General features: G+C 45.2%; 1 protein-coding gene across 3 annotated transcripts in view; it reads right to left on the bottom strand.

Moving 5' to 3' along the window:
- Nucleotides 1-6596: 6596 nt before the first annotated feature.
- BTBD7 (BTB domain containing 7) overlaps nucleotides 6597-17204 on the bottom strand; it is a 106978-nt gene continuing 96370 nt past the window's right edge. For all 3 annotated transcript variants that reach the window (XM_015144405.3, XM_077941651.1, XM_077941652.1), the window contains 2 exons: nucleotides 14893-15366; nucleotides 6597-12150 (listed from right to left, as the gene is read on the bottom strand). In XM_015144405.3, coding sequence (XP_014999891.3) covers nucleotides 11335-12150; nucleotides 14893-15366 — 1290 coding nt within the window. In that variant the 3' untranslated portion in view covers nucleotides 6597-11334. The remainder of the gene's footprint in view (nucleotides 12151-14892; nucleotides 15367-17204) is intronic.

A 17204-nucleotide genomic window follows, 5' to 3' on the forward strand; every position in this document is an offset into this window, starting at 1 on the left:
GGGGAGCAAGGAGGCCAGAGTTTCAGAGGAGGTCCAGGGAGAGGCTCTGGACAGGAGGCGATCCGGCCTGAGAGCGGGCAGTGAGGTTAGGATTTCAAAGGTAGAGACGTTCTGGGGACAGGGGAGAGCTGTGCCATGGACGGGTAGCTGGAGACGGTCTAGGCAGCTACCAGGATGACACCAGAGAGGACGTTAGTGAGGTTGGAGCCAAAGCCTTCAGGATACGAAAGGAGTGACTGGGGGTGGCAGCTGCAAGGGTGGGAGTGGGACACTGGACCGTGGGGGCTGGAGAGGTGCTGGGGTGTTAGAGAGAGAAACGTCTCCCACCACCCTTCCTGACACACAGTCCGTGGAAAGAGTGAGAAGGAGCCCACGTCCTGGGAGAGGGCTAAGTGGGCGAGGAGGAGCTAGGAGGGCAGCCAGGGCAGGAGGCAGGAGGGGCGGGGTAGGAGCACAAGGACGCTGGCACTGGGGATGGGGGAGGACACCTGAGCAGGGCGGGGAAACAACCTTGGGTGTCATCCGGGGACTTCTGTAGGAAGAAGCCTGGCGAGGGAGAGCGGCAGCGGCAGGCACAGGGTCACCTGACTGCAACTCTGCAAAGAACCCAGTCCCAGCAGCCCAGGAATGGTGGGATGTTGGGGGCACTAAGGTCTCTCGGGGTCACTTACATTTGGACTTCCCAGGGACTTCAGTGGCTCCGCTGGAACATGGAGAGATGGGAAGAACAATTGCTTTTAGATCAGTCTCAGAGGGCAGGGAGGCATTTATGGTGCCTCTGCTGGAACGAGGGTCCCACGGTACCGTCCATCGTCAGGATCCACACAGCAGGAGGTGCGCGGCGAGTGTTACCGCCTGAGCTCCGCCTCCTGTTAGATCCGCGGCGGCATTAGATTCTCATAGGAGGAGAACTCTATTGAGAACTGCGCATGAGAGGGATCTAGGTTGCGCGCTTCTTATGAGAATCCAATGTTAAAAGCAATGCGCTTGAATCATCCCGAAACCAACCTCCCCAACCCCCACCCTCCCCAACCGCCCCCCGCCCCGCCCCGCCACCCCTATCCGTGGAAAAAGTGTCTTCCATGAAACCGGTCCCTGGTGCCAAAAGGGTTGGCAATGACTGTACCAGAAGATTCCAGAGATGGAGGGTATTCGTGGAGCTAGCTAGATGAAGGGTGAGGAATTCCAGGAGAGTGCAGGCGTCTACAGGTGCCCACAGGAGCCCGTAGCAGCCCTGCAAGGCAGGTATTGAGGAGGATTTTCTTCACCTGAACCTGAGGATGAGAACTATTGCACAGGGTGACTTGAGGATCGTGGGTCAGACATGGAAAGCCCGCGACCAGCGCTCAAGAAGTGCCCTCGCATTATCTCCAGTTTAAGGATGAGGAGAGGGGTTAGGCGCTTTGCCCCAGCTTCCACAGCCAGGAAGTGGCAGATGCAGGCCCAGCCCCGGCCCCGCCCTGCAGGTACCCCGAGGATCCCCCAGCCCGGGCAGGCCTTCCTCCTGCCTTCCTCCCTCCTCCCAGCCATGCTTTCCTGGCTCTGCCTCCTCACCCTCTCTGAAGACCCTCCACAGGCCAACAGCCTGCACAAGAACAGTCCCCAAAGCTTGGAGACAAGGCATGAGAGCCCGAATCCAAGGCTCTGCGAGATGAGGCTCAAAGCACCGGCAAGCTCTCCGAGGGGCACAGCTTAATCCCAGGCTGGGGAAAGGCACGGGGCTGGCACCGGAGGAAACGGACGTGGTTGTATGGAACTAGTGAGCTCTGGGTTTCAGAGACGGAATAAAAAAGGGTCCGCAGGCAAGAGGCTTGGAGACAGATGGACCTGTTGGGTGGGCCGTGGAGCTAAACTCCAGACTGGGGTGATGCCCATGAGAAACCCCAAGACCGTGAGTGCAATGTATAAAGCCAGGTGTGGAGCAAGGACAGTTAGCTGACTACAGGGAGTGTGGAAACACATGACTCACTTCCATACTTTCTGTGAGAGGACAGCCTTGAACCGAAAAAGCAGAGCAAAAGCAGGCGAGCATGGGCAGAAGGAGTCGGGAGGCCCTGCAGAAGTGACTCGGGAACTATTCATAGCACTCTAGGTAGGACGACCGAGAGAAAGACAGGGACCCCAACGCCAGAAATGACCATAGGTCTCAATTCATTTGCTTTTGTACTTTTAGGTGTGGGATGGTAGATTCTGGAAACTATGGACTGGTGACCTGACAGGTGTCCCCTAGAGGCTTCTAAAACAAACTAGCAGCTACCGTGGAATGATTTCTGAACACCCGGAGAGAGGAGCTGCAAGTAGGAAGTGAGGAATCCTTAAGAACAAATGATGGGACCCAAATGTCCATCAATGATAGACTGGATAAAGAAAATGTGGCACATATACACCATGGAATACTATGCAGCCGTGAAAAAGGATGAGTTCATGTTCTTTGCAGGGACATGGATGAAGGTGGAAACCATCATTCTCAGCAAACTTACATAGGAACTGAAAACCAAACACCACACGTTCTCACTCATAAGTGAGAGTTGAACAATGAGAACACATGGTCACGGGGGAAACACCACACACCAGGGCCTGTCAGAGGGTGGGGGCTGGGGAGGGAGAGCATTAGGAGAAATACCTAATGTAGGTGACAGGTTAATGGGTGCAGCAAACCACCATGGCACGTGTATACCTATGTAACAAACCTATACATTCTGCACATATAACCCAGAACTTAAAGTATATATATAAAAGAACAAATGATGTGGAGCCCACCTCCTTCTCCTGTTGATAAGTCAACCAGTTTCCCGGGGGACAAGGGAAGCCTACGTGTGTGACAAGGTCTCTCATGACTGACCCACAAGATGACAGTAATGATGACCCCAGCCAGCTTCCAGGGACAGCTCGGTCGTCTCCTCACTCCTCACAATGCCTTCAGTTTCCCTCCTCTCCACCACTAAGCTACTCAAAAAGGCTGTCTACACAGATCATCTCCACCTTCTCACCTCCCACTCAGACTCGCACCTGCCCCACCTGACTTCTCTCTCCAGCTGCCACCAAACTGCTCTTCCAGTTCTACACCTTCTCCTTGCAGCTGACCCAACCCGCCTTAGGGGCCCGATCTTCCAAAACCTCGGAACAGCAGCCACAGGGTTAACTTTCGGAGAGGGGTGGAATTGACCCTTAATCTCTTACCTTTAATTAACTTGAAAAAGTAATACCTGCATATCATTTAAACACTCAACCAGTACAAAAAGGCTGCCATTAATTGGCAGTTGCATGTATCCCTCTCCAGAGGCAGTCCTATGCACGTTCTTGTAGATTCTTGCAGAATTTTTGTTTGTTTTGAGACTGAGTCTCGCTCTATTACCCAGGCTGGAGTGCAGTGGCGCAATCTCGGCTCACTGCAATGTCTGCCTCCTGGGTTCAAGCAATTCTCACGCCTCAGCCTCTGGAGTAGCTGGGATCACAGGCCACTGCCACCACACTCAGCTAATTTTTGTATTTTTAGTAGAGATGGGTTTTCACCATGTTGGCCAGGCTGGTCTTGAACTCCTGACCTCAAATGATCCACCTGCCTTGGCCTCTCAAAGTGCTGGGATTATAGGCGTGAGCCACCGCGCCTGGCTGCAGAAATAATTATGTATGTATTTGCATCCATTTCCTTTTTTTGTCTTCTTTCCAAATGGGAGCATATGGATGCAATTTTTTGTATATTGCTTCTTTCACTTCATTTATTCTGAAGATCACATTCCCTCTTTTCTCAAGTTGTCCCAGCCTGGTCTTCTGAGCAGCACACTGCTGGTTTGCTTTCTGTCTGCTAGGCTGCCCTTGGCCAGCAACTCCCTCCAGCTGGCTTGGAAAAGTTGGAGTCCCCCAAGTTCATCATTCAAGCCCTCTTTCTTCTTCCTTTAAACCTTTCCCCTAATCACGCCACCTACTCCCAAGGCCGTAAGTGCCACCCATATACATGGACAACCCCCACACAGCCTCCAACTAGAATCTTTTCCTCTGACTCCCAGCTGACACCTAGTTGCCACCTAGTAGTTGGCTGCCTGGCAATCATTCCCAAGTCAACATGACCAACACTAACTCCGTCTTCCCCCCAGATCTGGCTCCCCCTCCTTTCCCACACTGAGCAAGCACCTAGTCATGCAGACATGGCACCGTCGGCAGGTTCTGAATCTGTTCTCTTTGTTGGCTGCTGGCAGCTCTCCCCTGGACGGGCTACGCCAGCCTCCTGTCTGGATCTCTCAATCTACTCCTGCTTCTTTTCAACCACGCCGCAGCGTACGATGCCCTAGTAGCTTTCAGAGTTGCCGTTTGGAAGCCTCACGCTGCCCTAGGAGGGTCCCACACCCCCTCTCACTCCCCTGCGCTCTGTCCAGGCTCTGTCTCTCCATGGAGCCCTCCCTCCCAAATCCTCGCCCTGTTGCTCTGTCTCTTCCTTCACCTGCACCTTCAAGGTCACTCCCATACGAAGCCTTCCCACCCCTGGGACCAGTGAGACATTGAGCCTTACCTCTATAGTTCAATGTCTTTTCTTCTTGGAAACTCAAAAATGTTTTGAGTGGGACTGTGACTGTTTTGTTCACGACTTTGCTGTTTCAGCATCTAGCGACGTTCGGAAAAACTGACAGGATGAAAAAATGATTGCCATCCTTGAAGCCGTTTCCACCTTTTGCACATTAGACTCCCCCCTGCCCAGACCACCAGACTTCCTGGTGCGCAGAACACCACAATGGCTGAGGACTAGGGTTCTAGAGCCAGACTGCCCGGGTTTGAGCCCAAGCTCTGCCAACTTTCTGGCTTGGACAAGGTGCTCAGTATCTCCGGGCTTTTCTCTTTTGTAAAATGGCACAAATAATAGTACTTAATTCACAGAGGAGCAAAGGAAAGAGTTCCTAACTCAATGAGGGATTAAAAAAAATTACATTAAGTGTTTAGTGCTGCTTCCAGCATTTCTCCTCCTGTTCATTCATTCCTGGGCCATTTCAAGCTGGTCTTCCCCTTAGCTGTGATAACTGCCTTGTATTTTTTGTTTGTTTTGAGACGGAGTCTCGCTCTGTTGCCAGGCTGGAGTGCAGTGGTGTGATCTTGGCCCACGGCAACCTCCGCCTCCCGGGTTCAAGCGATTCTCCTGCCTCAGCCTCCCGAGTAGTTGGGATTACAGGCACGCATCACCATGCCTAGCTAATTTTTCTATTTTTAGTAGAGACGGGGTTTCACCTTGTTGGTCTCGATCTCCTGACCTCACGATGCACCTGCCTCAGCCTCCCAAAGTGCTGGGATTACAGGCTTGAGCCACTGCACCCGGCCTTGTTTTGTTTTTAGGACAAAAGTCATTTCCAGCTAGAGGTGGAAGTTTCTGAGACTGGGGATCCCGTCTGTTTGGTCTGCCACTCCATATTCCCAGACTCCAGGAGGAGTGGACTCAAGAAGTATTCCCTAATGGATTGAGGAGAGGTAAAGCCTAAAGTGGCTCAGGAAGCTAGCCCGAGTTCATTTTTCCAGGAATAATCCACAAGTGCAGAAATGAACGCTGATTTATTCAATTCTCTTGTTTAGATTTAAGCAGCTCACCCACAGAAACCTTAGATTGTATCTTTATATCCTTCTGTTAAACCTAAGATGGTTACAAACTATAAAGCAATAACTTGTTAGTGAGGCATGAAGACTGAGATGCTAGGACAGAATTTAGCACTGAAACGATAAAAAACATTTTAAAGTAAGAGCTTGCCGGTTGCAGTGGCTCATGCCTATAATCCCAACATTTAGGGAGGCTGAAGTGGGAGCATCACTTGAGCCCAGGAGTTTGAGACCATCCTAGGCAAGGTAGTGAGACCCCATCTCTACAAAAAATTTTAGAAATTAGCCAGGCATAGTGGTGTAACACTGACTGTAGCCCCAGCTACTCAGGAGGCTGAGGTGGGAGGATCATTTGAGCCTGGGAAATCGAGGCTGTAGTGAGCCGTGATCACACCACTGTACTCCAGCCTGGGTGACAGAGCGAGACATTGTCTGAAAAATAAAAAATAAGAGCTCTTTTATAGCCATTTAAAAAAAGAGAAATTAGAAAACTTTCCATTTTGCATGGTTTTTTTTTTTTTTTTTTTTTTTTTTAGAATCCTAGACTCTAGATCATGATCTCATTTCCTTTTGAAATTGGAAAATATTACTAAGCCTGGGTGTGAAAGCAAAAGCAAAGCTCAGAATCTAGGCCAGGTCTCTGACCCTCGAAGGGCTCTGAAGAGCAGGACACATCCAGGTGCCTGGTTCACATGGGCGCCATGCTGAGCTTCCTGCAATCCTGCAGACCCCTGTGAGAGGAACTTTTCACTCAAATTTGTAAAATAAAATTTCTCAGAAATATCTCAATGAAATAATAGAAAATAATGAAACTGGTAATTCAGAATAAAATGTGTGATTTCCAAGAAAACAATGATGATGATGATGATAATAAAATGCCTTGAATGATTGAAATCCTAGAAACAGAGAGAAAATCAACCTAGAAAACCTCCCAATTCTACCCTCCAGGGGTGCAATGACATCTATAATGGAAGACTATATGCTGCACTAGTGCTAAAACAGACTGTATCCAACTCAGCAGATTCTATACAAGCCATTTATTTGAAATGCCAACTATATGTAGGATAAAGTCAGTGTTACATGCTTATCAGTAACAGTAGAAAAATAGAAGCAGTGAAAACCTCTGTACAACTGTAATGGTACTCAAAAGAGAAATGTATCGTTTTACAATGCTTCACACAGACGAATTCAAGTTTGGAGGTACCTAAATAAAAATACTATATATTTCTTTAAAAATCACTATGTACAATTGAAGCGTAAACAAGTTTTACAAAGTACTGGTTATGCAGGTTGTAGAAAACACTTGCATAGGACATGAAATCAGTTTAAGAAAAATTTCTGAGCCTTTAGCATTGAAGGCACTTGACTTTATACCAGTAACAGCACAACCACAAGAAATGCAGTGTTGTAGATGGTTTTCCACCGCTCTGAAGTACAGATGTGGTGCGTACACAGCAAGGAGAGTTCAGGAACCTTTCTCTCTCAGCCACCCCATCAAAGAGCAGGACTTGGTACCGCCTGCCCATGTAACCCAGATACAGTCACGTGTAGGTACAGATGATGAAGCTTCCAGAGCTTATCTGACCTCTTAGACAGAACTCACATAAACACACAAATACAAGAGGTTATTTTCAAGACACACACTTGCAAGTAATCTTTCTATAGAAATGGCCACAGCATTATAATATTCAGAATACGGAAGATTGACAGTCTGAGGATTTTCTAGAGGAAAAAAAAAAATCAAAGGACTTGCCAATAGGATAACTACATAACAGATATGACAATCTACAGGACAAAAAGACATGTCACCAAATATTGTTCATACAACAGCGTTAATGGAAAACAGTAAAACACCTTTTAGCAGTGTGCATGTTAAGTCTTTTAGTAAGATTATCTGTAATGAGGTTTGAAAGTAAATCACTTAGTAGACAAAGTAAACTACCGCAGAACCAGGAATAGCACCCATCACTGCTGCTTTAATAGTCACTCCAGAAAGCTGAAAGTCAACCGAACAATGAAAAAAAGTCAAAGAAGCATTTCCCTTTGAATTCAGTCCTAAAAATATGAATGCCTTATAATTAATTTCAAAATAAGTATCTTACAAGTGTTTCATGAAACATTTTTTTTTCTAAATTCAGCATTATGAAAATATATATTTTGCCGGGTAGTTACTGAGAAACGTCAGTCCTTTCAACTCTAGAGAATGATGCATGGAGGTCGGCTTTAAGCCCCACTGCCGCTGGCGCGTGCTTCCAATTTGCCTTCTGCATCGGCACCTTAATGCAGATATACAAGGACTAAGCTCATTGCTAGAATGGCAACAACAAACCAAAACAAAAATCCAATGAAGGATGGCAGGTATAATAAAGTTTCTGAGGAAGCAAAAACAAGAATTAGGTAAGGCTTCATAAAGAATTCTATAAGAAGACTGAAATGTCAAGAATTCACTGAAAAGTCTCAAAGCCTAACGGGTTATTGCAGTGTCAGGCTAGCTGAGGTCTAGGGACATGTTCCCAGAAATAAAGCTGAAGGGGGCATGTGAGAACGGGCGTGGAAAACTTAAACAACTATGTTTCAAATACTTTTTGCCTTTCATGCTGCTGTTTTTTTCCTTAGGAGCCACGGGTTGACTCTGAACTTAAAATTATTCATAAAAATCACAAAACTAAAACAATAACATAAGAAAAAAGACTAACAGCATCTTTAAGAAACTTGAATGTCCCCTCTTGGCTCTGGCATGTAAACGGTAGTTCTCTAACCTCAACACACAGCGGGCACTGGAAGTGGTGATTGTCCAAACGGCCTGATTGTCCACAATCTCAAAAGGAGATCTGGTATTTTTGTGATTTGGTTCTCACTAAATTCCTACACCAAGTAAAATGCCAGTTCCCATGGCCTAAATTTTATTTTATACATATATATGCTTTTTTCTGAGAGCAACCTTACTTAGACTTCACATTTATCTTAGTACAGCATTAAAAAAGATTTAATAGATGGGTTCAAAAGCCAGAGGCACGTAGCTCTTCAACTTACCCTAGTAACCATATTTCACAAGATACATTAAAAGTCCACTAACACCTCATCTAACACACACAAAACCCACACCTGTTAACCTTCTGCAAGTCACACCAGTCCGCAATCCCACAGATTAAAGCAAGTTTTCCCTTTATACACATAGTTTTAGCCAGGTAAGCTGCTGTATGATTAAAAGCAAACTTTATAAACTAAATAATCTTAGGAATAGTGGCCATTTACTTTTATAATTATATTTCAGGGACATGAGAGAATAGTTCATAAATTTTCAGAAAAATGAATGTGTGGGATCAATATCTCTGGTCTAACATTTGGAGAAAAAAAAAAAAGGGTCAGGGATGAGTTTTTTCTCCCCATCCAAATTAGGTCTACTGAGTTTTACTTGCGGTACCGGCGCAGTACATGAACATGTCAACATACATATGTGGTAGAAACACACATCAAGGAATATGATGGCATTCGCTTTTGTTTCTGAAGACAGACAGAGGCTGGGCTTCAAAAGACACCGTCTTCTATTATGAGTCAAATTTCTTACAAATGAGAACAGAGGCCTATGTTTTTCTCTTTAAAAAAGGAGCCTCGAATGCGATGCACAGCCGACCTGCAGATTAGTGTTAACTCTGGGAGCTCGGGAGCTTGCACCAGCAGCGTCACCGAGTGCACCCGCACAGCAGCTAACCAGTCAGGCAGCAGAACGAGCGGCGGCAGTTTGCCGGTGTGTGCAGACACACGACATGTTTCCCATCTTGGAGACTATCTACTGTTCGGGTTTTTCTAAAATGTCAGATTATTCCTGAGTGTATATCCACAGGGTAAAGGAGGAAAAGACCGTAAGAGAAACTATAGTTTTGGGAGAAATCAGAGTTGTTGACACCCAATAGAAAACCTATTTACTTCAAAGTGCATGTAATTCATTTATCCGGTAGCTCGTAGAGGCTTCCTAGCCCTGCATAGTTTTCGAGTGAGTGTGAGTGATTCATGGTTTTTTATATATATACATACACAGAAAAAAGGCTCCCAAATATCCTGCAGAAGAAGGAATGTTTGGAAAGCCTCTTTTCTTCTAAGTGCTACGGCTGTGTGTTTATGTGTTTGTAAAAATACAAAGTAAATGCTCAAATAATGTTGAAGTGATTTAAAAACTCAAATACTAATATATTTACATTGGAGAGTAAGAAAAAAACAGTCCTTAGCTCACACATTGCCCTTCCAAGGGAGAGGATCCGGAAAGACCCCATGTGCTCAGTGGTTTAGTAAATGCCAAACCAGCGTCCCCGTGGAGTTCAAGTAGGACATGTAGTGTTTAACTGAAAACATTTTTTTTCCTTTTTTCTGTTGGTGAGAAAGCATTACGCATTACCCAACACCAAAATTTAGACATACTTTGAAAATCGTTGAAAAGAAAACATACGTTTACAAACACCAAATAACATCCATGAGACTGAAGCCCTTTTGTTTTCTTCCCATAGAGAGTAAGACAATTAAAGGCAGCAAGCAGTCAGTTCCCCCATCGCAGCTGGAGAGTTGACGCTCAGAACCAGAAATTCTGTCAGTGTGCCCTTTAAGTTACTTCTCTATTTCCACTGCCTTTTTTTTTTTTTTCTTTTTTTGGAGACAGGGTCTCATTGTTGCCCAGGCAGGAGCACAGTGGTGCAATCTTGGCTCACTGCAGTCTTCAACCTCCCAGGCTCAAGCAATCCTCCCACCTCAGCCCCCCAAGTAGTTGGGACTACAGGCGTGCACCACCATGCCTGGCTAGTGTTGTTTTTTTTTTTTTTTTTTTTTTTTTTTTTTATGGAAATGGAGTTTCGCCATGTTGCCCAGGCTGGTCTTGAACTCCTGAGCTCCAGTGATCTGCCCGCCTCGGCCTCCCAAAGTGCCGATCACAGGTGTGAGTCACTGTGCACGGTCTCCACTGCTTTCTAATTCCAAGGGATGCGATCTCCTGGGAGCCTCATTTGGTGACTCTAATCCTTATGACCAGAATGTGCAGGGATTCTGACTGCATCCACACTGGAAATATAACAGCTTTAGCCTGGGCACAGAAGGCTTTTCTCCTTCCTGTTCTTTCCTGAACCAGCAGACTTCAGGACCCTGACTGGACTCCCGCTGGAGGAATGAAGCCCAGCTCCTAGGACTTATTAAAAAAAAGGACATTAGATTTATGGAGGCTGAGCGGGAAGATCTCGGAACTGAAACAATTACTGAAAAGAGAGGAGCATTCTGACGTGCTGTTCTTTGGAATTTCTATAATTAAAAAATAAACACAACTATTCCGTAAGAAAATACATCTTAGTGTGCAATCCAATGCACATGGATTGGTAGATGAAAGGTAAAATGCAAAAAAGTATGAAAATACAGTCCTTTAAATGTGGCAATAAAGTTTAACATACTGATATAAAATCAATACAGAGAAAATAAATGTACAAGTGCAAAAAAATTCCATCATTTGTAAAGAGAAATAAAAAGTGCCAGCCTGCTTGTTCTTAAAAATGCTTCCCGACATAATTGTTCAAACACAAATCAGACAGATGCAACATTTAAAAAAAAAAAACAAACCTTCTTAGCATGCTGTGTCTAATAAACACATATATACACAAAAACTACAACAAAATCATATGAAACGGAGTTATCAGCTGGCATTGATAAACTGGTCTGTAAGTTGTTGGGTTACATCATAAAATGGGATGTTTCACATCTCAGGCACAGACGACTTGGAGGTTGCTCTCAGAGGGCAGACTTTTTGTAGAGGAAGTCCGGCTTGCTTGGTGACCTCCTTCCTCTGCTTATGGAATCTTCCCTTTCCAAATCTGTATTTCTCTGAGCTCCATGGCCCAGGGATTCACTGTCTGCCAGTCTTCTACTGGATCTCTCTTCGGGAGCTTCAGAGCTACACGCAGAAAGTGAAGGTCTGTTAGAAGTCAGCCCAAAAGTCAAGTCAGTTTCTACTGCGGTTCGTCCCCTGACATGGGCTGGACCGGTACTAGCATTTTCTGGGGCTGCCAAAGGAAAGTCTGACCGCTGGGGAGGTTGCTCAACGACGTCCAGGTGTATTGCCTCATTCTTTTGTCTGTGTAGATGCCCATCAGGGGAAAGTGGATATTCTCTCCTAGCTTCTTCCTGTTTTTTAGGAGACGTCTGGCCAGGTAGGTAGGCTGACTTTAAGCCACTTGGTGATGCCTTATTGTGGCTGTACAAATCGGGACCAAAATATCCACCTTGCGAAGGGGAAGGGGTGCGTCTGCTGGGAGCAGGAGTAGAAGGTCTGCAAGCAGCATTTGAGAAGTCATAGAAATCCGGATATTCCTGTGGATTTTCTCTGGAGTCTGTTTTTTGCTCTAGTGTGTGTTTTTTCCGAGAAGTGTGTGTATGTCTCTGTGAAATACATGACAGATGCTGGGGAGGCCCTGGTCCTGCTTCAGAAACTGACTGGCTTAATTCTGTGTCTACAGCAAGCTCTGGAAGCCTCCTGTCCTTGAGTGACAGTGTGGACACACCCACTGCGATGTCGGGCATCAGATCGTTCAGCACAGGTTGTGTTCGCTGCAGACAGAGACAAAAATGGTGGGAGGGTTAAAAAAAAGGACCCATCCTCTGTAAAAATGATGTTCACTGATTTTGTTTCCCAATTATAAAAGTAACACATACTGATTTTTTTTTTTTTTTTTTTTTTTGAGATGGAATCTCACTCTGTCGACCAGGCTGGAGTGCAGTGGTACGATCTCAGCTCACTGCAACCTCCACCTCCCGGGTTCAAGCGATTCTCCTGCCTCAGCCTCCTGAGTAGCTGGGATTACAGGTGCATGCCACCATGCCCAGCTCATTTTTTGTATTTTTAGTGGACACGGGTTTCACCGTGTTAGCCAGGATGGTCTCGATCTTCTGACCTCGTGATCTGCTCGCCTTGGCGTCTTAAAGTGCTGCGATTACAGATGTGAGCCACCGCTCCTGGCTGAATTTTTAAGAATTATAAAAATATAGAAAGCTATAAAGGCAAAAAAAATCACTCCAACCTTTTGAACAGAGATACCACTGTTAGCATTTTGAGGTCTTTTTTTCTCCTTTGCATGTATATTAATTTTAATGAAATTTAGTACATATATAATCTGTCACTAAATCTTTGAGATCACCATTTTAAGTTAGTATGTCACGTTCTACTGCATCAATGAACCATGACTTAATTTAATCATTCTGCTACTATTGGACATTTAGGTTGTTTACAATTTTTCATTATTACAGTTAAGACTGTAATGAACATACAAATAAATTACCTTTAAAGGGAGTTTTATTTAAAATATAAAGTAGTAGAATTTTGTAATTGTAGAACTGAGGGCCTGGGCCAACAGGACAGGAATCTGGCTTACCAAACATGGCCAGCCTTTGACATTCTGGGACAGGGGAAGCAGAGAGGGGAGGTAGAGAGGTCTAAGAAGCTGAGAAAGGCTTTCTGTGCTAACAGTTCTCCGGCAAACGTGGTGAACCTTCCTGAAACCCATCGGACTTTCTGTCACAGTGTGGCACACACCAATCCCACAAAGTGACATGGTAGAGGAAGGGCAAGGATTCTCTGTATGCCCAGGCAAAGCGGCATGACAGGAAGCAGAGTGACTATGGTGGGCAGACTAGGCTGATTTTCCAGAAAAAGGCTAAAACTACAAAGATTGTGCTGAAACTTCAGTGCACTGAGCTCAACTGCAGATCTAAGAGGATGCTGGCTATTAAGAGATGCAAGCCTGTTGAACCAGGGGAAGATAAGACAAAGGGACAACTGATCCAGTTGTAAGCATCATCTTTTGTTTCACGGTGAAGATAATAAAATCTTGAGGTTGGCCGGGCACAGTGACTCACGCCTGTAATCTCAGCACTTTCGGAGGCCAAGGTGGGCAGATCATGAAGTCAGGAGTTCGAGACCAGCCTGACCAACATGGTGAAACCCTGTCTCTACTAAAAATACAAAAATTAGCTGGGTGTGGTGGTGCACGCCTATAATCCCAGCCACTCAGGAGGATCACTTGAACCTGGGAGGTGGAGCTTGCAGTGAGCCGAGATCGCACCACTGCACTCCAGCCTGGGCAACAGAGTGAGAATCCGTCTCAATAAATAAATAAATAAATACATAAATAAAATAAAAATAAAAAATAAAATCTTGAGGTTATGTTAAAAAGTTGAGAAAGGATCATAATTTGACTCAAGCTTCCAATAAGCCATATTTTAATGAAGTTTCCCTGAACTAACAGGTGAATCTTTTCTTCTAACTTGCTACTGATAGCACGTGACTAAGTAGGAAGACTTAAAAACCTTTTTTTTTTTTTTTTTTTTTTTTGAGACAGTCTCACTCTGTTATCCAGGCTGCAGGACAGTGGTGTGACCATAGCTCACTGCAGCCTCAACAACCTCCCAGGCTCAAGTGATCGTCCCACCTCAGCTCCATGAGTAGCTGGGGCTGCAGGCATGTGCTACCACATCTAGCTAATTTATCTGTTTATTTGGTAGAGTCAGGGTCTCACTATGTTTCCTAGGCTGGTTCTGAACCTCTGGGCTCAAGTGATCCTCCCACTTCAGCCTCCTGAAGTGTTGGGATTACAGGTGTGAGTCATGGCACCTGGCCAAAAAAAAAAAAAAAAGAAAAGAAAAATCACTATGTTTTTCAAGTGTATTATATAAAACCTCTAATACAGGGTAAAATCAAGCAAAGAATCCTCTATCAATTTACTAGCCACTAGCCCTGGCTACTACGATTCTGAGTGAAGTGGGGGCTCTGCTGATGAGCTTCAGAGGCAGAGGCACGCCTGAGGCCTCATTTTCTGCTCATCTTCTGAATGGGGAGTTTTTGCCACATTATTCCTGATGGTATACTGTACTTAAGTAGGTATAAGTAGCTCTTGCTTCTTGTCCCATTAAAGCATGTGGTAGAATAGTGGATTTTACAGAATAGTAGAAGTTAGGGACAAATTGTAGACCTGTGCTTGAACAGAACATGAAACTGGTATATTCCTTTATGCTGCTCAGTAACCCCATTCCTTCCTAATCCTGCCAAATGAGCAAACAGATAAGAAGATACTCAACTCCTCCATACACACCTCTTGGTCTCTCTCCTCCTGTCTTTTCTCATTCAAGTACACTGGCGTTTTTCCCTCTTTTCCATTCCCCTCAAGTCTATGCCTGCCATTTGTCAGCAATACTTCTGGGCACTGCTGAGTCCCAGTGGGCCTCTTGGGGCCAAGAAAATTGCTTCTAAGAGTCCATAAACCGAATATGAAGCAAGTTACTGAAGTGCTGACTTACCACTTGCTTCTCAGATGCTGCTCCTGCTGCTGCCGCTGCTGCTGCTGTTGCTGTTGAGGTGGTGGTGGCGGCAGCAGCAGCCACCGTCTGTCTGCCCAGTCCTGCAGTGCTGGTACAATCAGGTGGTGCAGCTTTCACACTCGGCAAGTAGACTGGGGGAGGGCCAGCTTTAGGAGCTGTTCTGGAGTGGAACAGCGAATGATTACAGGGATAAGAAAATGAACGTGAAGGGTGCTGACTGGGAGGTCTTTGTTTCCAGCCTGCTTTGAGTTGGTTATGGATTGGGGTAGCTGGGGGGTGGTAGGGAGGTGGTGGAGGGGGCAAGGGTGGATGGAAGGCCACAAAAGAGTCCAGATCTGTAAACATGGTTTCTGCAGGAGGGGTGCTGTTTACGCGACATCTCCCAGGTTGCCTCATTGTCAAGAGTGGACTTTCATCCCCAAAACGTTCATCAGGAAAGAATTTGTGAGGATTCTAAGAAAGATTAAAAAAACAAAAAACAAAAAACAAAAATGGACATTTATTAGCAGATTTCATAAATAGAAATTTATAGGCTGAGAGAATTAAGTGAGGTACTTAAGAAAACCACAGTCAGCAAGAATAAAAGGCATAATTTATTTTTCTAGGCCAGAAGCCCAAGAAAAAAAATCACCTTAGTTATAGCACAAAGGCACAGAGTGCAGCCTAGGACACAGCCATGAAAGAAAGCTGCTTGATCGAATGCTCCACAAGCAGGTCACTCATCTCAGATTATGTGATAATGCAAAAACCGGTAATAAAACCAAACTCTAATATGTCTTTGCTAAGAGATTAACATTAAATGCCAAAGGAAGAAAGGAATACAACTGAGGATGTTCTAGAAACTTTCTGACAAAACATCTATGCCTTCTCTGTCTGAAATAAAAACTACAAAATACTATTCGTTACCCATTATACATGACTAAGTTTGACCAGTATTTTGGTAAACATAAAAGAATATGTCATGCAATTTAAGATATCAAATTCAGACACAATTCAGAATGGCAAAGGGAAAAGGAATGAGTAGAAAACCAGACTATATATTTTAAGGAGAAAAACTGTAGCAAAAAATGAAAATCAACAACCTAAACAAGAACCTAAAAATGTTCAGTAGAAAATTAGGACAGCAGGGGAAAAAAGAAGAAAAAGAACCTAAAAATGGTTTGCTGACTTGCTGAAGAACCCTATGCCATGTTTATTCGTTCGTTCGTTCGTTCGTTCGTTCGTTCATTCATTCATTCATTCATTCAATCACTTATTTTTTCGAGACAGGGTCATTCATTCATTCACTCACTTATTTTTTTGAGACAGGGTCTCATTCTGTCGCCCAGGCTGGAGTGCAGGGGTGCAATCATGGCTCACTGCAGCCCTGACCTTTTGGGCTCAAGTGATCCTCCCACCTAATCCTCCCAAGGAACCGGGACTACTGCGCATACCACTATGCCTGGGTAATGTATTGTATTTTTTGTAGAGATAGGGTTTTGCTGTATAGCCCAGGCTAGTCTTTAAACCCTTGAGCTCAAGCGATTCGCCCGCCTGGGCTTCCCAAAGTGCTGGGATTATAGCCATTGTGTCCAGCCTATCCTTTTTTGTTTGTTTGTTTTTGAGACGTGGGCTTGCTCTGTCACCCAGACTGGAGTGCAGTGGTGCAATCTTGGCTCACAGCAAACTCTGCCTCCCAGGTTCAAGCGATTCTCTTGCCTCAGCCTCCCGAGGCTGGGACTACAGGCCCACGCCACAACACCTGGCTAATGTTTGCATTTTTAGTAGATATGGGGTTTCACCATGTTGGCCAGGCTGGTCTCGAACTCCTGACTTCAAGTGATCCGCCCACCTTGGCATCCCAAAGAGTTGGTGTGGGGAAAGGAAAGAGAGATCAGACTGTTACTGTGTCTATGTAGAAAGAAGTAGACATAAGAGACTCCATTTTGTTCTGTACTAAGAAAAATTCTCCTGCCTTGAGATGCTGTTAATCTGTAACCCTACCCCCAACCCTGTGCTTGCAGAGACATGTGCCATGTTTACTCAAGTTTTAATGGCTATGCAGGATATGCTTTGTTAAACAAGTGCTTGAAGGCAGTATGCTTGTTAAAAGTCATCACCATTCTCTAATCTCAAGTACCCAGGGACACAAACACTGGGAAGGCTGCAGGGACCTCTGCCTAGGAAAGCCAGGTATCGTCCAGGGTTTCACCCCATGTGATAGTCTGAGATATGGCCTCGTGGGAAGGGAAAGGGGAAAGACCTGACCATCCCCCAGCCCCAGCCCGACACCCGTAAAGGGTCTGTGCTGA

This window comes from Macaca mulatta, chromosome 7 (assembly GCF_049350105.2).
Source record: "Macaca mulatta isolate MMU2019108-1 chromosome 7, T2T-MMU8v2.0, whole genome shotgun sequence".
Taxonomy (NCBI): Eukaryota; Metazoa; Chordata; class Mammalia; order Primates; family Cercopithecidae; genus Macaca; species Macaca mulatta.